Here is a 17852-nt window from a genome sequence, read left to right on the forward strand (position 1 = left end):
GGCATTAATCAGGCGTTAGCATTAACTAAGAGCTAGTTAATGCTACTTATCTGCCAGTAAAAAGCTACTGCCAGTAGAATATCCCCATTGCCTATATACCATATATAATATACCAGTTTTGTCATGAACAGTATAAAATTGCTCCTCTGTTGTGTCGTGTAATCATAAAAGCAAATGTGTAAAATATTTAACAGTTTAGCTAATAGTGAAGAAATTAGCAGTAGCCCTGTGTGTGTTAGTGCATGCCGCTTACCTTTCTTGTTGAACGGTGATATTTTTAGACGTCTCTTCCGTTTTGGAGGTGGTACTTTCTGTCAAATATTGCCGTTACTTTATTGTCTGGCTAACGGCAAACTAAAATCACAAGTTATGTTTAGTCTGGGGACCACCAATTCATTTTCTGGTAGGAGAGGTTTGGTTTAGGATCGTCCATAGCCGTTTATTGTGCTGAATGTCTCTCATGTCTGCAGTAGCCAATCGTATCGTGGTATCAGATGATGTATGACGTACCCACTATAAACTTTTGAACTAAACTATTTAGAACACGGCCTAAAGCTTGATCGAAAGTCTGCTGCTGTCATGTTGGATCCGTAAATAACATTTTAAAAATGTTTTTCCTTAAATAAACTACAAGCCTCCGTATATCGAATAGCTCGTCATCGTCTTGCCATCCCTCCTCGTCCTGTGATTGTTCCACAAATCCATGTGAAGATTTGGGCCATGGTCCCCAGACTGCTGTGCAGTTTGAAATGTTTTGAGCGCACCCAGCGGTCTGGCGTCAGCCAGGCTAGTTACTTTACTAATAGTTAGTTACATAATACGTAGATTATCTAAATATGTTGTGAAGGTGACCGGTAAATGCAGGCTGCCACCCAACTTCTTTACTGCAGGCTCCCTTCATTTTGACAGTACTGTAATGGTAGCCAGGAGTCTTTACAGACACAGGAAGTAGCATTTGCTATCGCGCAATAATATATCTGTTATATCTTTGACTTGTTTTGTGAGACATTCTTCAACAACTTTACTGACTTTAAACAGGCAAATTGGATACTGATAATCTGTTCAATTTAAGTTCAAATGTCTCTTTTGATTGGACCTTTTTCAGGCCACGCCCCTTGAGCAGAGCGATGTCACAAAACCACAGAAGAAGAAGAAGAAAGACAAGGAGACACCGGAGAAAGGGAACAAGGACGTAGGATCCTTCAAAACATCGTCACTTTTCAAGCACAACCCGGAGATCCCCGTCATTCAGAGGTGACGTCCAGAACATGTGCATTTGTTTTGTTTCACGAGCCGTGCCACAGCGGACGCTGTAGCTCTTCTCTCTCGAACATTGTGTAGCTCACGATGGGTAAACAAAGTTTGCAGCGTCTGGCCTTAAATGATCTTGGTGCAGAAGTATTCTTTACTGTGTGGTAGCTTGTAGTTTTATATTTGTGTGTGTGTCGTCAGGGCGTCCGTGTCGCAGCTGAAGGAGGAGGTTTTCAGTCGTTCTTCCTTTGAGGAGCTGGACCTTCATCCTCATCTGGTGAGCGCCACGTTCTGAAGTTATGCTGCTTTCCATTTGTCTGGATTTCAGGAGCGTTTAATGACAGTAAAACAAATACAAAGAATGTAAGCGACAAAGCTGTACAAATCAGACAAAATATGGTCCTAATTATGATAGAGCTGGATGATTTTGGCAAAAAATTATTAAAGCTCTCTTCTTTTTGTGTCTTGCATGAATCATCCATTCACACTCAGACCAGGAGTGTACGAGCCCACGATGGAGGTGCTCACACTGTACGACTGACATTACTGTGGATACTTTGGCCTGTTCTATCATCCTCTCAAACAGCGTCTAAATATCCAAACATCAATTAGATAACTTTGGCAGGGCTAACTTCACCAACAAATGACAAGTAACGGCTTAAATTAGCCGATAGCCCTTAAACTTTGTATCTGCAGTGATATGATCAGACGTTGTCAGTGTGTTTAGCCCTCGCTCACTTCTCTGTCCGCCTGTGTCTCCTCCTCCTGGCGCCTGCAGCTGTATTTCACCGTCTCCACGCTGCTTTCCGCCGCCTTCAGTAGTGCTGCCACAGAGCCAGGACCACATGAAGGCGGCGGAAAGCAGTGTAGTATTTACTCTCACAGACAATTAATGAGTAAAAAACTGCAACATGCTACAACACCTGCCATGGCGCTTATGGCCTCTAGGGGCATAAGCTACTTAGTACTGCTTTAAATGCACATAGCTTTTAACTTTTTATAATAATGCCTTACACGTGTATTGCGCTTTACAAGCCTGTATTACCAAGTGCTACACTGTCGTCATTATTCATTCACTCCTTACTCTGTGGTGATAAGCTACTATTGTAGCCACAGCTGCCCTGATGGAAGAGAGGCAACCAGTCTGTGCCATCTGTGCTGGTGGTATGGCAGTAAATCAAGTTCAGCTGTTTCCACACTGAAGGAAATTAACATGTTTGTTTGGCTCCTCTGCTTTGATAGGGTGATTTAAACAATGCTTCTTTCTGATTGGCTGTTGCAGGTGGCGACGCTGAACAAAGTTTTGAACGTTTCCACCATGACCAGGTCAGAACATGATGATCGTCCGTAAATCTCCGGGTTGTTTCCTGTAGCTTTTCTTTGTCTGTTGTTTTATACAGATCTTTCAAAGACATTAACCAAATTGTTCCAAGTAGAACTTCACTATACAACAAGAATGGAGTAAAGTTTTTATTGAAAACAACAAATTAACTGAAATAGGCTGTTTTTGCAGCTGATCAAAAGTTACCTTGAAGAGACTGTGTGATGGGTGCGTAGGGTCCCCTTTGCAGGTGATGGAGCTGGTCACGATTCTCTCTATAGTCCGTATCTGTAGCAACATGTTTTTCCCACTGTAAAACAACCTTTTTAACTAAACATGGGACAGTGATACAATGATACAATGAATGCTAACCACTGGAATGCCAACATTGAACCCTAGGAATGAATGGAGAAAACAATGCTAATACGACAACACAACTTTTCAAAGAAATGGCCTGATCCTGACTGAGATACGAGACTTAGAAGTAATAAACCAATCACAAACAATGAGTGTACTGTATCTCAACATGTGTAAATGAGTCTTACCATGTGACTTCCTGTCGCCCAGTGTGCAGCAGAGGACCATCCCAGTGCTGGTGACGGGACAAGACGCCGTGGTCAGGTCGCAAACTGGATCAGGTCTGAATCCGGGCCAGGACTGGCTCTGTGTTTATACCTCTGTGTTTGATGTTTCACACTGAAGTGTCTTTGAAAATGTCCAGGTAAAACTCTGGCGTACGCCGTTCCTCTGGTGCAGGCGCTTCAGTCTTTTCAGCCCAAAGTCCACAGGTCCCACGGCCCACTGGCTCTGGTGCTGGTCCCAACCAGAGAGGTACCACCACAACTGCTACTGCTACTGATGCTACTGCTACTTCTACTGATGCTACTGCTACTGCTACTTCTACTGATGCTCCTGCTACTTCTACTGTTGCTACTGCTACTTCTACTGATGCTACTGCTACTTCTACTGATGCTACTGCTACCTCTACTGATGCTACTGCTACTTCTACTGATGCTACTGCTACTGCTACTTCTACTGATGCTACTGCTACCTCTACTGATGCTACTGCTACTGCTACTGCTACTGCTACTGATGCTACTGCTACTTCTACTGATGCTACTGCTACTGATGGTACTGCTACTTCTACTGATGCTACTGCTACCTCTACTGATGCTACTGCTACTTCTACTGATGCTACTGCTACTGCTACTTCTACTGATGCTACTGCTACCTCTACCGATGCTACTGCTACTTCTACTGATGCTCCTGCTACTTCTACTGTTGCTACTGCTACTTCTACTGATGCTACTGCTACCTCTATTGATGCTACTGCTACTCCTACTTATGCTACTGCTACTTCTACTGTTGCTACTGCTACTTCTACTGATGCTACTGCTACTTCTACTGATGCTACTGCTACCTCTATTGATGCTACTGCTACTCCTACTTATGCTACTGCTACTTCTACTGTTGCTACTGCTACTTCTACTGATGCTACTGCTACCTCTACTGATGCTACTGCTACTTCTACTTATGCTACTGCTACTTCTACTGATGCTACTGCTACTTCTACTGATGCTACTGCTACTTCTACTGATGCTACTGCTACCTCTACTGATGCTACTGCTACTTCTACTTATGCTACTGCTACTTCTACTGTTGCTACTGCTACCTCTACTGATGCTACTGCTACTTCTACTGATGCTACTGCTACTTCTACTGATGCTACTGCTACTTCTACTGATGCTACTGCTACGTCTACTGATGCTACTGCTACTTCTACTGTTGCTACTGCTACTTCTACTGATGCTACTGCTACTTCTACTGATGCTACGTCTACTGATGCTACTGCTACTTCTACTGATGCTACGTCTACTGATGCTACTGCTACTTCTACAGCTACCATCACTACAGTTCTCTTATGATGGGAGATGTACCAAAAGAATCTGCAGCATTAATTTATTTCACATTGCCTACATTACATTTATGGGAGGTCACATACAAATGTAAAATAGATATTACTCTTAGTCTTTATACTCTTTAGTTTGGATATTTGTGAATGAAGAAAAGTGTGCCTCCACGCCCCTCACTCTCCCTTCATGTGTTTGCTAAACTACAACTTCCATATATGTGTTTTTGGCTTAAAGGGGGGGTGTTATGCAAAATGGACTTTTTCAAGCTTTCCATCATGTTGTTCTGCCATTCCCTCATTAAAAACATGGCTGAAGTGTTGCTTTGGCACATTCACGTATTTTTGAGTAATCTGTAAAAACTCTGATGGCGGCCATTTTAGGGATAGGTTTGCCTGAGTCCTCCTAGGAACGCCCCCACCTCCTGGAGACGCCTCCGAGCTTTCGTCACCAGCCGAGTAACCAACCACTGCTCCTCAGCAGAACACCCTCCCCACTGACGCCACAGACAGCGTGTGGAGGGGGCGTGTCGGAAAGGGTCAGAGGTTCTTAAAGAGACAGAGGCCTATTTCAAGACATTCACTACAGCCATTTTGAGAGAGACATTTTATACAAGGCAGTTATTCTAATTTACTGCATTTACAGACCAACAGAAGGTTTGTCATCATTGTAGTGGGATATAGACTGGTGCTATGGGACTGAAAAAAGCATAATACCTCCTCTTTAAAGAACTAAATTGTTCCATTTAGAATACATTTATTGTGCTGAAGATTAAAACCGGTTGCTGTTTGCTGTTTTGGTGCCCTAACCCTAAGTAGACATGTTTAGCGGTTAAATCCTGGAGGGACTGACTCCTTAACGTTCTCGTCTGTTGCAGTTGGCTCTGCAGACCTTCCAGACCTTCCAGAAGCTTCTAAAGGTGACGATCACAGAAATGTTCTTTTTTCCCTTTCCATGGGCCTGAATGATTCTTGCTAAGCGCTTGTGTTTTCAGCCGTTCATGTGGATCGTGCCTGGCGTGCTGATGGGAGGAGAGAAGCGGAAGGCGGAGAAGGCCAGGTCTCTACAGCAGCCGAACAATGTTCCAACTGTATCACGTTTCCTTGACGTTCCTCTCGTTATCTCCTCAGGCTGCGTAAAGGCGTGAACATCCTGGTGTCCACTCCTGGCCGTTTGGTCGACCACATCCAGAACACGCTGAGCCTGGCCTTCAGCGCCCTCCGCTGGCTGGTGCTGGACGAGGCCGACCGGTGAGACACTGATGCGTTGTAGCTGGAGTCACCCATCTTTTTCAGAGCTGAGGGATATTTCCTGAGCTTTAAGTTGTTCAAGGGCACCATTTCAAAAAAAAAAAAACATATCCTAAAGCAGGGCAAGGCAACGTCCGGTACTAGGACCAGATTTAAGCCCCTAGCACACACAGTACCCGTCAAAAACACTTTTATGTTTTGGCTTTTCTTTATTTTCAACACTATTTCCATTGTGTGATTCCCATTGAAGACGTTAAACTATGAATGAGCACATGGGATTATATCAAGGGTGAATCTCTGTTTTATATTTTAAATTCTCTTTATTCTTGGCCTTTTCTCCATGAGTTTCATGTGGTCCTTTTCCATGAAATGGTAAGTCCAAACCATTTCTGTGACACCATCGTGAAGCTCACTGAGAAAATGTCCAAAGTGCAAAGCAGAAGAAAAGCAAAAGAAGTAACGATTCCACCTTTTTTTGTTTAAACATAATTCCATATGAGTTAATTCATAAATGAAGCCTTCAGAGAATCTGCAATGGAAATAATCTTGAAATACAATACATGAAAAAGCTCCAAACATTTGGTGGGTTTCAAGAGGGTCTGAATGCAGCCGATGGAGAGTCACATGACCAGTGGAACCTGGTCCACACCTCCACTTTTTCCCGTGACAATTATTTCAATGAATCGCAATAAACTCCACTGTCTTTAAGGTCGGGTTTAGGGTTAGTTTGGATTAGTTTAAGTTTAGTTATCCTGTGGAGGTGAAGTGGAGCTCCTCCATCGGCTGCGTCCAAACTCTTCTTGAAAGTTTCCTACAGGATTCACTGCCAATACATAACATTAACTAATATAATTTAATTCATCTTCCACACATAACATTAATAATAAATATGAAGGGACAGGCGTTTTTGTTTTTAGCTTAAAGGGGGGGTATTCTGCAAAATGGACTTTTTCAAGCTTTCCATCATGTTATTCTGTCACTCCCTCATTAAAAACATGCCTGAAGTGTTGCCTTGGCACATTCACGTATTTCTGAGTAATCTGTAAAAACTCTGATGGCGGCCATTTTAGGGATAGGTTTGCCTGAGTCCTCCTAGGAACGCCCCCACCTCCTGGAGACGCCTCCGAGCTTTCTTCACCAGGCTCAGAGGTTCTTAAAGAGACAGAGGCCTATTTCAAGACATTCACTACAGCCATTTTGAGAGAGACATTTTATACAAGGCAGTTATTCTAATTTACTGCATTTACAGACCAGCAGAAGGTTTGTCATCATTGTAGTGTGATATAGACTGGTGCTATGGGACTGAAAAAAGCAGAATACCCCCTCTTTAACACTGCTCTAAAGTAGTGTTTCCAACCAGAGGCACTTGCTGGAAGGATATCAGATTGTTTTAAAAAGGTGAACTTGAATGCTATTTGAATATAATTTTGAAAGTCTGACAGTCTATTTCAATTATTTTCAGCAATAAGATATGTGGATGGTTGGATTAGAGACTATTTTTGCTTTATTTTGAACACAAAACATTGTCTTTTTTACTGATAACTTGTAGTTTTAGTTGACCATTCGTTAACACCCTTGAGGAAGAGGGTACACTGAGTACAAATGGTCCAAGGAAGACTCAAGATGGAAAGGCTATGAAACACTTCTCTAAGAACAGCATGTTGTAAGAGCTGTCCGTAAGGGACATCCATGTTGGTTTGAGAAGTGAATTAAAGACTTCATTGAAATGAATGTACCGTAAACAGTAAAATAAAATAAAATATAATCATGGAGTTGATTATTTTAATTCTCAGAGTGAGTGATCATTTCAATAACGGATCTTTTTCATTGCAGACACTTTTTACCACTGCAACGACAGCTCCAAAGGAACATGTGTCAGGATCATAACTGCTCCTAATCATTACTAAATGATTACTAATCATGATTAACTAAAATCATCAAACTAAACTAAAGCTTAAAGCAGGGGTGGCCAACCCGCGGCTCTCGAGCCGCATGCGGCTCTTGGCCAATCAGAGTGCGGCTCTTTGCATGATTGGAGATGTTTAATACAATGCGGCAAAATAATTGGTAAATATTTCCCATAAACTGTAACAGTCTTTGACCAAAAATCCAACCATCGTCCTACAGACCCTGTTTCCATCTCTACATGAATGAGAGTCCGTATCTCTCTCCTTTTCGAGGCAGTGTGTAAAAGGAGCCCGTGCAGCCTCAGTCAAAGCGGGATGTAGGTTAAACAACAGGCAGGCAGATCGTGGCACTAGGATTAGCTTCTGTGCTTTTCAGGTTTCTGATCAGCCTACTCTTTATTTGATGTAATTTGGCCACATATTCACAGAAAAAGATCAAAATTAGGAAATGGAAAAAAGCGGAGCTCTTATTAAGCGTATGATGCGAAGCGCGACATCGTAACGCGGAAATACACAAAGTCATGACTTTTCTTTCACATGTGACAGTAGCTGTAACAGATGCAACTTAAAACAGACTCTCAGATCCTCCAGAGGCTCCTGGTTATAGTTCATGAACTTTGTGCAGCCTAGAGTGCGTTCTCTGCACAGTCCAGTCAGGACGAAGCTGCAGGCACTGAGCACACAGGCCAGGGGCGAATCAGAAAAGGGGGCTCAGTGGGCAGGGCCCCACATACAAACACACCCCAGCATTAAAAAAAATGAAATAATAATAATAATCTAATTCTGTCTCAGTCAGAACAGGAAACACAAAATGTCATTTAATATACATGTATTTCAATCTTGTTGAGGAGTAAAACCATTCAATCTAACACAATTATTAAAAAAAGAAAGAAAAAGGCATAAAGTTATAGTTTATTGTGATTAAATAAAACGGTCACATTCTATTTAATCACAATAAACTACCGCCCCGGAATCTCGCTAATGGTCGGTGCCTTTGTGGCTCTTCACAGGATCAAGGTTGAAAATTTCGGCTCTTGGTCTCCGACTGGTTGGCCACCCCTGGCTTAAAGGGACTAGATGCAAGTTGTTCATTTTTATACTCATTACTGCCACCTCAGGTCTTATGCGCAACTGCAGTCTCTTTATTAAACCGACCCGAATGAACACCTTTTTGAGAGACAGTGCGGGATTTTAGAGGCAGTTGTGGTGAACTTGTGGTGAATTTTTTCATTTTTGAACTCTATATAGTCCCTTTAACGTTCTCCTGCACAGTGCCAGATTCGGTCATGAGGAAATCCCCCATTTCTTTAATATTTACTGACCTTATTTAACCAGGATAGTCCCACTGAGATTAAGAATCTCTTTTTCAGGGGAGTTCTTGCCCCAGAGGGGAACCTATTGTAAATGTTTTGTGTGGAGGAAACCTACACAGACATGGGGAGAACATGCAAACACCACACAGAAAGGCCCCGCCCAGGTGGGAATGGAACCCAAGACCTTCTAGCTGTGAAGCACGAGCACTAACCGCTGTGCCACTGTGCTGCTTTTTAATGTGTAAATGTAAATAACTAGCAGGACCCACAGTTGGAGTTGTACTGTACGTCAGCGTGGACCCTGGTCACACACAGCAGGACCGTTACAGTTTCACATGTGTCAGTGATGTTTGTTGTTGGTTTTGTGCAGGATTCTGGACCTGGGTTTTGAGAAGGATCTGACTGTGATTCTGAACTCTTTAAACTCGTCTGGATCCAAACGACAGAACGTGCTGCTCTCAGCCACGATCTCCGCAGGTGAAACTTTTCACACAGTCCACTAAGTATCAGATTAATTTAGTAAACTTTACATTTAGGTTTTATTCAATTATTTTTTATCAATTCCACTGGTTCATGGACCTTCTCCCACAACGTTCAGATGAATTTCTATTCATTTTCATTTACTTTTTATTTGTCAATGAAAATATCTGTAGAATGTCACGGTTTTAGTCTCATTAACTGCTGTTTATTTAGTTTTAGTCTCCAAAGTCAGTGCCTTATTCTTGATCTGCTGCAGGAGTGACGCGATTGGCCGACGTCTGTTTGAACGATCCAGTCACGATCCAGGTCTCTGACTCCACGCCCTCCACTGCACTGGTCCCATCAGAGGCCTCCTCCGGCACAGATGTTCAGACGGAGAGCTTCTCCGTCCCAGAGGGGCTGCAGCAGCTTGTGGTGGTGGTTCCCAGTAAAGTCCGGCTGGTTCTTCTCGCCGCCTTCATCCTGGACAAGTTTCAGGTGGAGATTTGACCTTCGATCTGATACTCAGTGACGCTAGGACCAGTATCTCAATGTTTTACATTCAAATACATGGTTATGTTATATCCGTGAAATAAACAGTGGAGTATTTGTTTCAGTCTGACCACAGTAAGATGCTGGTGTTCGTGTCGAGCTGTGAAGTGGTCGAGTTCCTCCATCGGATCCTCTCTTTCGTCCTCAACAAACCCTCAGCCAATCAGACACTGACGTTCCTGCGTCTCCACGGCAACATGAAGCAGGAGGTACGCACCATCACAATGGGGTTTACCAAAATAAACACGTCCAGAACAGGAACACCGAGCAGGTATAATAACTAGGGGTGTAACGATACGATACGTATCGATTTGAGGCCAAACGATTCGATATAAAACGATATATCTTTTTTTTTTGGACCGATGCAATTCGAGCGATACAGTGGATTTTCAATACGATATTCGATACTTTTAACATAAGCAATAATTTAAGCAATAATTATTACAAGTAACTGAACATAAATACAACAGAAGGCATTTGCTCTGGATTTTATTTAAATATTCACTTCAGATTTGCTGATTGTTGAATCAAACAACAGTGGACTTTTGGCTTTACATCTTCTTGAGTGAAGCCCCCAAATACAGCTTATACAGCCTTTCAGTGAGAGGGACAGGACAAATAAAGGGCCGCTGTCACATGACAAGTTACCTAACAAAGTGACCTGGGTGTCGCTGCATGATTTTGACCGTCACGTCTCACACACAGACACTGTAGTGTCTACATTTTGGACTCTGAACGCAGAGCACCTCATCCTCTCGCTACAACCTCTGTTAACAACAATGCCAACAAAATACAACACGCTGCGATGCTTGGGGAAACTATAACAAAATATGCAGCAAAGTGATGATCAGAGGAGAGCAGGCGAAAAGTCCTGTTCACATTGACACTTCTGCTTTTAAAAAAAAAATGTAATACCCCTAGTGGCTGGAATGAGCATTCTGGTTATTCTTTAAAAATTCATAACTCCGCACAGGAATGAGCTAGAGACTTACTTTTTTTTTTACATACTCTTGAATGCTTGCTCATAACAATGATCAGCTGTTCAACGAACTTATTCCCATGACAACGGCCTCAACCTGTCGAAGTACACCTTCCTGATGTTTCGCGGTGGTTACTCCTCTCCCTCGTGGTTAAATACAGCGAGGCTTATAGACGCGAAGCGAGGAGAAATGCTCTTTAATCGGCTCATCAAGAGGAAAGTTTTACTGCAGCAGGAAGGGAAAGACAGGAAAGAGAGATGGACCTTTATTATTAGCAAAAAAAATCTGGAACAGTATAAAGAAGCTTACTTGGAAAACAGAACAAAAAAGATAAAAATGAGATGGAAATAAGCATCAACAGAGAATTGCCGAAAGATCCATTCTATTGCTATAGAGTTCAATCATTTCTTTATAAACTCAGTTCAAGGAATGTCTCAGTTGTTCGATCCTCATGACTATGAAACTAATCTAATAAGCAAAGCACAACCTATTTTTAAAGGATCTGTATGCTGCTATTTTAGAGTAAAGTATATGAGTAAAGAGTAAAGTATATGATGATATGATATATTGTACCTCTACCACTATGGAGTACTATTTTTTGTGATAAATATAAGTGTTTTCTGGAGGTATTTTTCAAACCCGGAAGACAAGACTCTTTGATTCAGTTAACTCCGCCCCCTCTCTCCACACATACAACTTTACCGTAATATAAATAAACCGCAATAGGTGAAGTTACTTCATGATGCAGTTATAAGGAGTTGACATCTGCAACACAGCTTGAAAAATGGCTAATACACACTCTAATACACACGCTAATGCACAAGCTAACACACAAGCTAATACGCTAACACACAGGCTAACACACGTTTGGATAAACTCGCTCACTCTGGTCCATCGCTGTTTATGTGATGGGACTGGCGTTGGTTATAAAAGTGAATCCACTTTGATTCTGGTGAAGGTTCACTAAACATCCATCAGTGACAGTCACAGAAAAACTGTATTTTGCTGAAAGTTGCCGAATCCCGAAGAGAAAAAAACAACTTCTGTGGCCTCTTCTTTAGGAAGGTTGAATAGACTCAGTCCTCGTAGCCAAACGCGCTTCTTTTTCCCCGTGACGTTATCGTTAGGTAAGAATAAAGAACAGGCGTGTCCAGGTTATAACAAGCTCCATCTTCAGCTGCAGCGACGTTCAGTTCGTTCAGACGTTCAGGGGTGCGTTTGTTTTTGGCCCCAGCACCCCGGGCACATCCTTTTTTTTCTTTTTTCTTTTCTTTTCTTTTCTTTTTTTTCTCTTTGTTTCTCTATATGATAGAAATAATGAAAAAAGCTGTTCTACAAATGAAAATCAGGCTGTAAGACATTACATTACAGACGTCGAGCTCTTCCGTTCTGCTGTGACGACACAACTGAGCAGGTCAGTGGTTCACCAGGAGAGGGCGGAGCCTCAGAGAGCAGGATTCAGGAGGATTGTTGAGAACTGTGTGAATGAAGCCAGAAACCACTCTGGGGGTGTTTTTGATAAGGAAATAGCAAAACAACATGGCTAAAAGCTCCAAAAGTCGATTTTGCATGATATAGGACCTTTAATATGAGATCACAGAAAGGGAGTAGCCAACATTGTTAGTTCACTGAACAGCTCCAAAGCTCAGGATGACTTTGGTCTTGATGTTTTATAAAGGAGCATAAAGACACGCAGTCCGTGCTAAACCCGTCTGCCCTGTCTCACCAACATAAACACACTCCAAATGAAAAGCAATCCATTCCTGCTGTGATTCCGGTCTGTGTGTGGTTACAGGAGCGTGTGGAGACCTTCCGTCTGTTCTCGGAGTCTCGCTGTGGAGTCCTGCTCTGCACGGTACCTTTCTGTTGCACAGCTCTGTGCTCTCGGACCCTCTGGGAGCTCCAGGAGGACTGTGTGTAATGGAGTCTGTGTGTTTTTCAGGACGTCGCAGCTCGAGGGCTGGACCTGCCTCAGGTCTCGTGGATCGTCCAGGTACCAATCATGGCTCGACTTCACTGCCTTTTACAAACACACATTCATTGGAGAAGAGCGGCTTATATGTGACAGTCCCCAGAGGAGACACCCCTCTGGCCCCAGAGCTTAGTGCATTTGGGACGGTTTGTGCAGATGAAGCCATGATCGATATGGGTTTCTCTAGGGCCGATGCTGATATTCTGTCATTTTGGGGTGTTTTGGCCGATGCTGATATGCTCAGCCGATATTATTGGCCAATTTTTTTCCAAACGTCTGGTCTATAACTCTGTAAGAACATAAATACTTGGCCATTACAGCAATGGCTAATTTTCCAAAATGTTCCATGTGTTTGAGTTCAGTGATCTCTCCCTCTGCAGTTCACAGCTCCAGTGTCGGTGGCGGAGTACGTGCACAGGGTGGGGCGGACCGCACGGGCGGGGCACAGCGGGCACAGTCTGCTCCTGCTGGGACCTCACGAGACTGGGTTCATCCCAGAACTCAACCGCCACCGGCTGGACCCCGAACCCGTGACGCTCACGGAACTGCTGTCAGTGCTGCTGCGGGACGAGAGATATAAGGGCCGCGGGAGGTACCACAGCCAGGTGAGGGCCGCGGGAGGTACCACAGTCAGGTGAGGACCGAGGGAGGCACCACAGCCAGGTGAGGACCGAGGGAGGTACCACAGCCAGGTGAGGACCGAGGGAGGTACCACAGCCAGGTGAGGACCGAGGGAGGTACCACAGCCAGGTGAGGACCGAGGGAGGTACCACAGTCAGGTGAGGACCGAGGGAGGTACCACAGCCAGGTGAGGACCGAGGGAGGTACCACAGTCAGGTGAGGACCGAGGGAGGTACCACAGCCAGGTGAGGACCGAGGGAGGTACCACAGCCAGGTGAGGGCAGAGGGAGGTACCACAGCCAGGTGAGGGCAGAGGGAGGCACCACAGTCAGGTGAGGACCGAGGGAGGCACCACAGCCAGGTGAGGGCAGAGGGAGGTACCACAGCCAGGTGAGGACCGAGGGAGGTACCACAGCCAGGTGAGGGCAGAGGGAGGTACCACAGCCAGGTGAGGGCAGAGGGAGGCACCACAGCCAGGTGAGGGCAGAGGGAGGTACCACAGCCAGGTGAGGGCAGAGGGAGGTACCACAGCCAGGTGAGGGCAGAGGGAGGCACCACAGCCAGGTGAGGGCAGAGGGAGGTACCACAGCCAGGTGAGGGCAGAGGGAGGTACCACAGCCAGGTGAGGGCAGAGGGAGGCACCACAGCCAGGTGAGGGCAGAGGGAGGTACCACAGCCAGGTGAGGGCAGAGGGAGGCACCACAGCCAGGTGAGGGCAGAGGGAGGTACCACAGCCAGGTGAGGGCAGAGGGAGGTACCACAGCCAGGTGAGGACAGAGGGAGGCACCACAGTCAGGTGAGGACAGAGGGAGGCACCACAGTCAGGTGAGGACCGAGGGAGGTACCACAGCCAGGTGAGGGCAGAGGGAGGTACCACAGCCAGGTGAGGACAGAGGGAGGTACCACAGCCAGGTGAGGGCAGAGGGAGGCACCACAGCCAGGTGAGGACCGAGGGAGGTACCACAGCCAGGTGAGGGCAGAGGGAGGCACCACAGCCAGGTGAGGGCCGAGGGAGGTACCACAGTCAGATGAGGACCGAGGGAGGTACCACAGCCAGGTGAGGGCAGAGGGAGGTACCACAGCCAGGTGAGGACCGAGGGAGGTACCACAGCCAGGTGAGGACCGAGGGAGGTACCACAGCCAGGTGAGGGCAGAGGGAGGTACCACAGTCAGGTGAGGACCGAGGGAGGGCCGAGGGAGGTACCACAGCGAAGTGAGGGCCGAGGAAGGGCCGAGGGAGGTACCACAGTCAGGTGAGGACAGAGGGAGGTACCACAGTCAGGTGAGGACCGAGGGAGGTACCACAGCCAGGTGAGGGCAGAGGGAGGTACCACAGCCAGGTGAGGGCAGAGGGAGGTACCACAGTCAGGTGAGGACCGAGGGAGGGCCGAGGGAGGTACCACAGCGAAGTGAGGGCCGAGGAAGGGCCGAGGGAGGTACCACAGTCAGGTGAGGACAGAGGGAGGTACCACAGTCAGGTGAGGACCGAGGGAGGGCCGAGGGAGGTACCACAGCGAAGTGAGGGCCGAGGAAGGGCCGAGGGAGGTACCACAGTCAGGTGAGGACCGAGGGAGGTACCACAGCCAGGTGAGGGCAGAGGGAGGTACCACAGCCAGGTGAGGGCAGAGGGAGGCACCACAGCCAGGTGAGGACCGAGGGAGGCACCACAGCCAGGTGAGGACAGAGGGAGGCACCACAGTCAGGTGAGGACAGAGGGAGGTACCACAGTCAGGTGAGGACCGAGGGAGGTACCACAGCCAGGTGAGGGCAGAGGGAGGTACCACAGCCAGGTGAGGGCAGAGGGAGGTACCACAGCCAGGTGAGGGCAGAGGGAGGTACCACAGCCAGGTGAGGGCCGAGGGAGGTACCACAGCCAGGTGAGGACCGAGGGAGGTACCACAGCCAGGTGAGGGCAGAGGGAGGCACCACAGCCAGGTGAGGGCAGAGGGAGGCACCACAGCCAGGTGAGGGCAGAGGGAGGTACCACAGCCAGGTGAGGGCAGAGGGAGGCACCACAGCCAGGTGAGGGCAGAGGGAGGTACCACAGCCAGGTGAGGACAGAGGGAGGCACCACAGCCAGGTGAGGACAGAGGGAGGCACCACAGCCAGGTGAGGACCGAGGGAGGCACCACAGCCAGGTGAGGACAGAGGGAGGCACCACAGTCAGGTGAGGACAGAGGGAGGTACCACAGTCAGGTGAGGGCAGAGGGAGGTACCACAGCCAGGTGAGGGCAGAGGGAGGTACCACAGCCAGGTGAGGGCAGAGGTAGCTTTTCGAGTTCTCTCATCAGCAACAGACCTAGAGTTGTGCTTAGAGGGTTCGTGTACCAACGATAATTCATTTTTCGTTTCCACGTTTCAGAATGAATGTGTTTCCCCAAACAGACGCTGGAGTTAAAGCTGTGGTTCCCGTGTGTGTGTGTGTGTGTGTGTGTGTGCAGAGTTCAGAAAAGGCTCGTGAGCAGGAGATAAAGGAGAGGGCCACCGTTCTACAGACAGAGTTTGAAAACTTTGTTCACTCCGACCCAGAGAGAACCAACGCTGCCAAGAGAGGTACTACTACTACTACGACTGCTACTACTACTACTACTATTATACAAGTCTTATTTTTCACACAGAGCAGCCACACACATGATTTATACACACGCATGTGCAGATGTTATAAAACGTTCTTACTATTTCCTCATTTCACTCTTGCAACAACATTTGGCACGGTAGTACAGTGGTTAGTGCTCATGCTTCACAGCTAGAAGGTCCCGGGTTCGATTCCCACCTCGCCTTTCTGTGTGGAGCTTGCTTGTTCTCCCTGTGTCTGCGTACGTTTCCTCCGGGTACTCGGTTTCCCCTACCACTAAAAACATGTACAATAGGCCAGGATGAATGAGAGTGTGAGTGTGGGATGACAGATGGAAATTAGCCCATGGCTACAATCTGGTGTGGCGTGTTTACATGTATGAGACCCGTGTATGTTCATTAACATGCACTGTCTCGATCAAATAAACCAATAAAGAAAAAAAACATCTCCACTTTAGTAGCTAATTTATTTTCACCCGCAGTGTCTCACCTTCATATTTTTTTCTTGACACTGAAAAGTCTGGACAGTCCCAGCCTTGGCTAAGACTTGAACCACTGCCGTAACATTTGGTGTAGGAGTAAGATTCTTTTTGTGGTAAAACCCCTGTCTCTGTCCAGCCCTCCAGTCCTTCATTCGGGCCTACACCACGTACCCCTCGCACCTCAAACACATCTTCCACATCCGCCACCTCCATCTGGGACACACCGCCAAGAGCTTCGGCCTGAGAGACGCCCCCCGCGGGCTCGGGGACACGCACGGGGGCGGCAAAACCACCACCGGGGGCGCCAAAACGGGCAGGAAAGGAGACAAGAAGAGGCCGGGGAAGCCGCAGCAGTGGAAGCAGAAGAAGAGTGAGCCGGGAGGGAAGAAGAGGTGAGTTTTACAAAATGGAGCCATGTTCCCACATGTTAAAATGTTCCACTGACTCCCTCATGTGTTGCTCTCAGGTGGAGTGGCTCCCGCAGAGACTCAAACCTGCTCTGCTCAGAGTTCTCCTCAGGATTACAGCCCAAGACCAAGAAGAACCGCTCCAAAACCCCCACGCCGCAGGAGAGCGGGACGTCCTGACCTTGGAAAGCCCTGGACTCAACTGGGACATGCTGTGATTGGTCGATTGCAGAACGTGAAGTGTCTAAAAATATTGTGAAGTCATTTTGAAAATAAATCTTCTGTGTGAATGAGACTATGACTATGACTAGAAAAACGTCAGAACTGTACAATCACGTAACTTTAATTATTGCAACATCCTGACTCTGAGTGGATGGATCGACAGTGGCTCAGACGGGACAGGTCAGCGGCTCCAATCCCGGCTCCTGCAGGTGCTGTGTCATTGGGCAAGACTCTTCACTGTGTGGGTAGTATCTGAGTGTGGAAGGCCACTACTGCCCTGGGGCAGAGTGTGGAGTGAATAAAGAATAATGACAGACTGCTTCATTTGTAAGTAAGTCGTTTCAGGAACACTTTTGGACTGATGTGAAGGGTTCGGGGAACAGGCCAAAACAGTTACCAGAACACACTCATTAAACACCACCATATCAGCCTGAAACATTCCCCAAACGGGATCAAATTAAGCACTCTGATTGGTTTGACCTTAAAGGCCCTATGCCTGATCTATTTTATCATTATTATTATTATTATTATTACAAACAATGAAAGAGGAAGCCACATGCCAAATGAAAATGCTGTGATCAAAACTCATCCCTAACACTTCTCATGTCCGGAGTTTAGAAGCACTTTTCAC

General features: G+C 46.4%; 1 protein-coding gene across 1 annotated transcript; it reads left to right on the forward strand.

Moving 5' to 3' along the window:
- Nucleotides 1-497: 497 nt before the first annotated feature.
- Nucleotides 498-17288, forward strand: ddx31 (DEAD (Asp-Glu-Ala-Asp) box polypeptide 31; the record flags this gene model as incomplete). The annotated part of the gene is made up of 18 exons (XM_079563921.1): nucleotides 498-506; nucleotides 1106-1254; nucleotides 1453-1528; nucleotides 2534-2577; nucleotides 3140-3210; nucleotides 3294-3403; nucleotides 5360-5401; nucleotides 5477-5541; nucleotides 5613-5732; nucleotides 9323-9429; nucleotides 9689-9909; nucleotides 10029-10172; nucleotides 12739-12798; nucleotides 12886-12936; nucleotides 13296-13520; nucleotides 15978-16089; nucleotides 16729-16984; nucleotides 17059-17288. 18 exons carry the CDS (start codon nucleotides 498-500, stop codon nucleotides 17177-17179), a joined length of 1983 nt encoding a protein of 660 aa, XP_079420047.1. The 3' UTR covers nucleotides 17180-17288.
- Between the last annotated feature and the right edge of the window lie 564 nt (nucleotides 17289-17852).

The sequence above is a fragment of the Gobius niger genome (assembly GCF_951799975.1).
Source record: "Gobius niger genome assembly, chromosome: 1".
NCBI classification, from domain to species: Eukaryota; Metazoa; Chordata; class Actinopteri; order Gobiiformes; family Gobiidae; genus Gobius; species Gobius niger.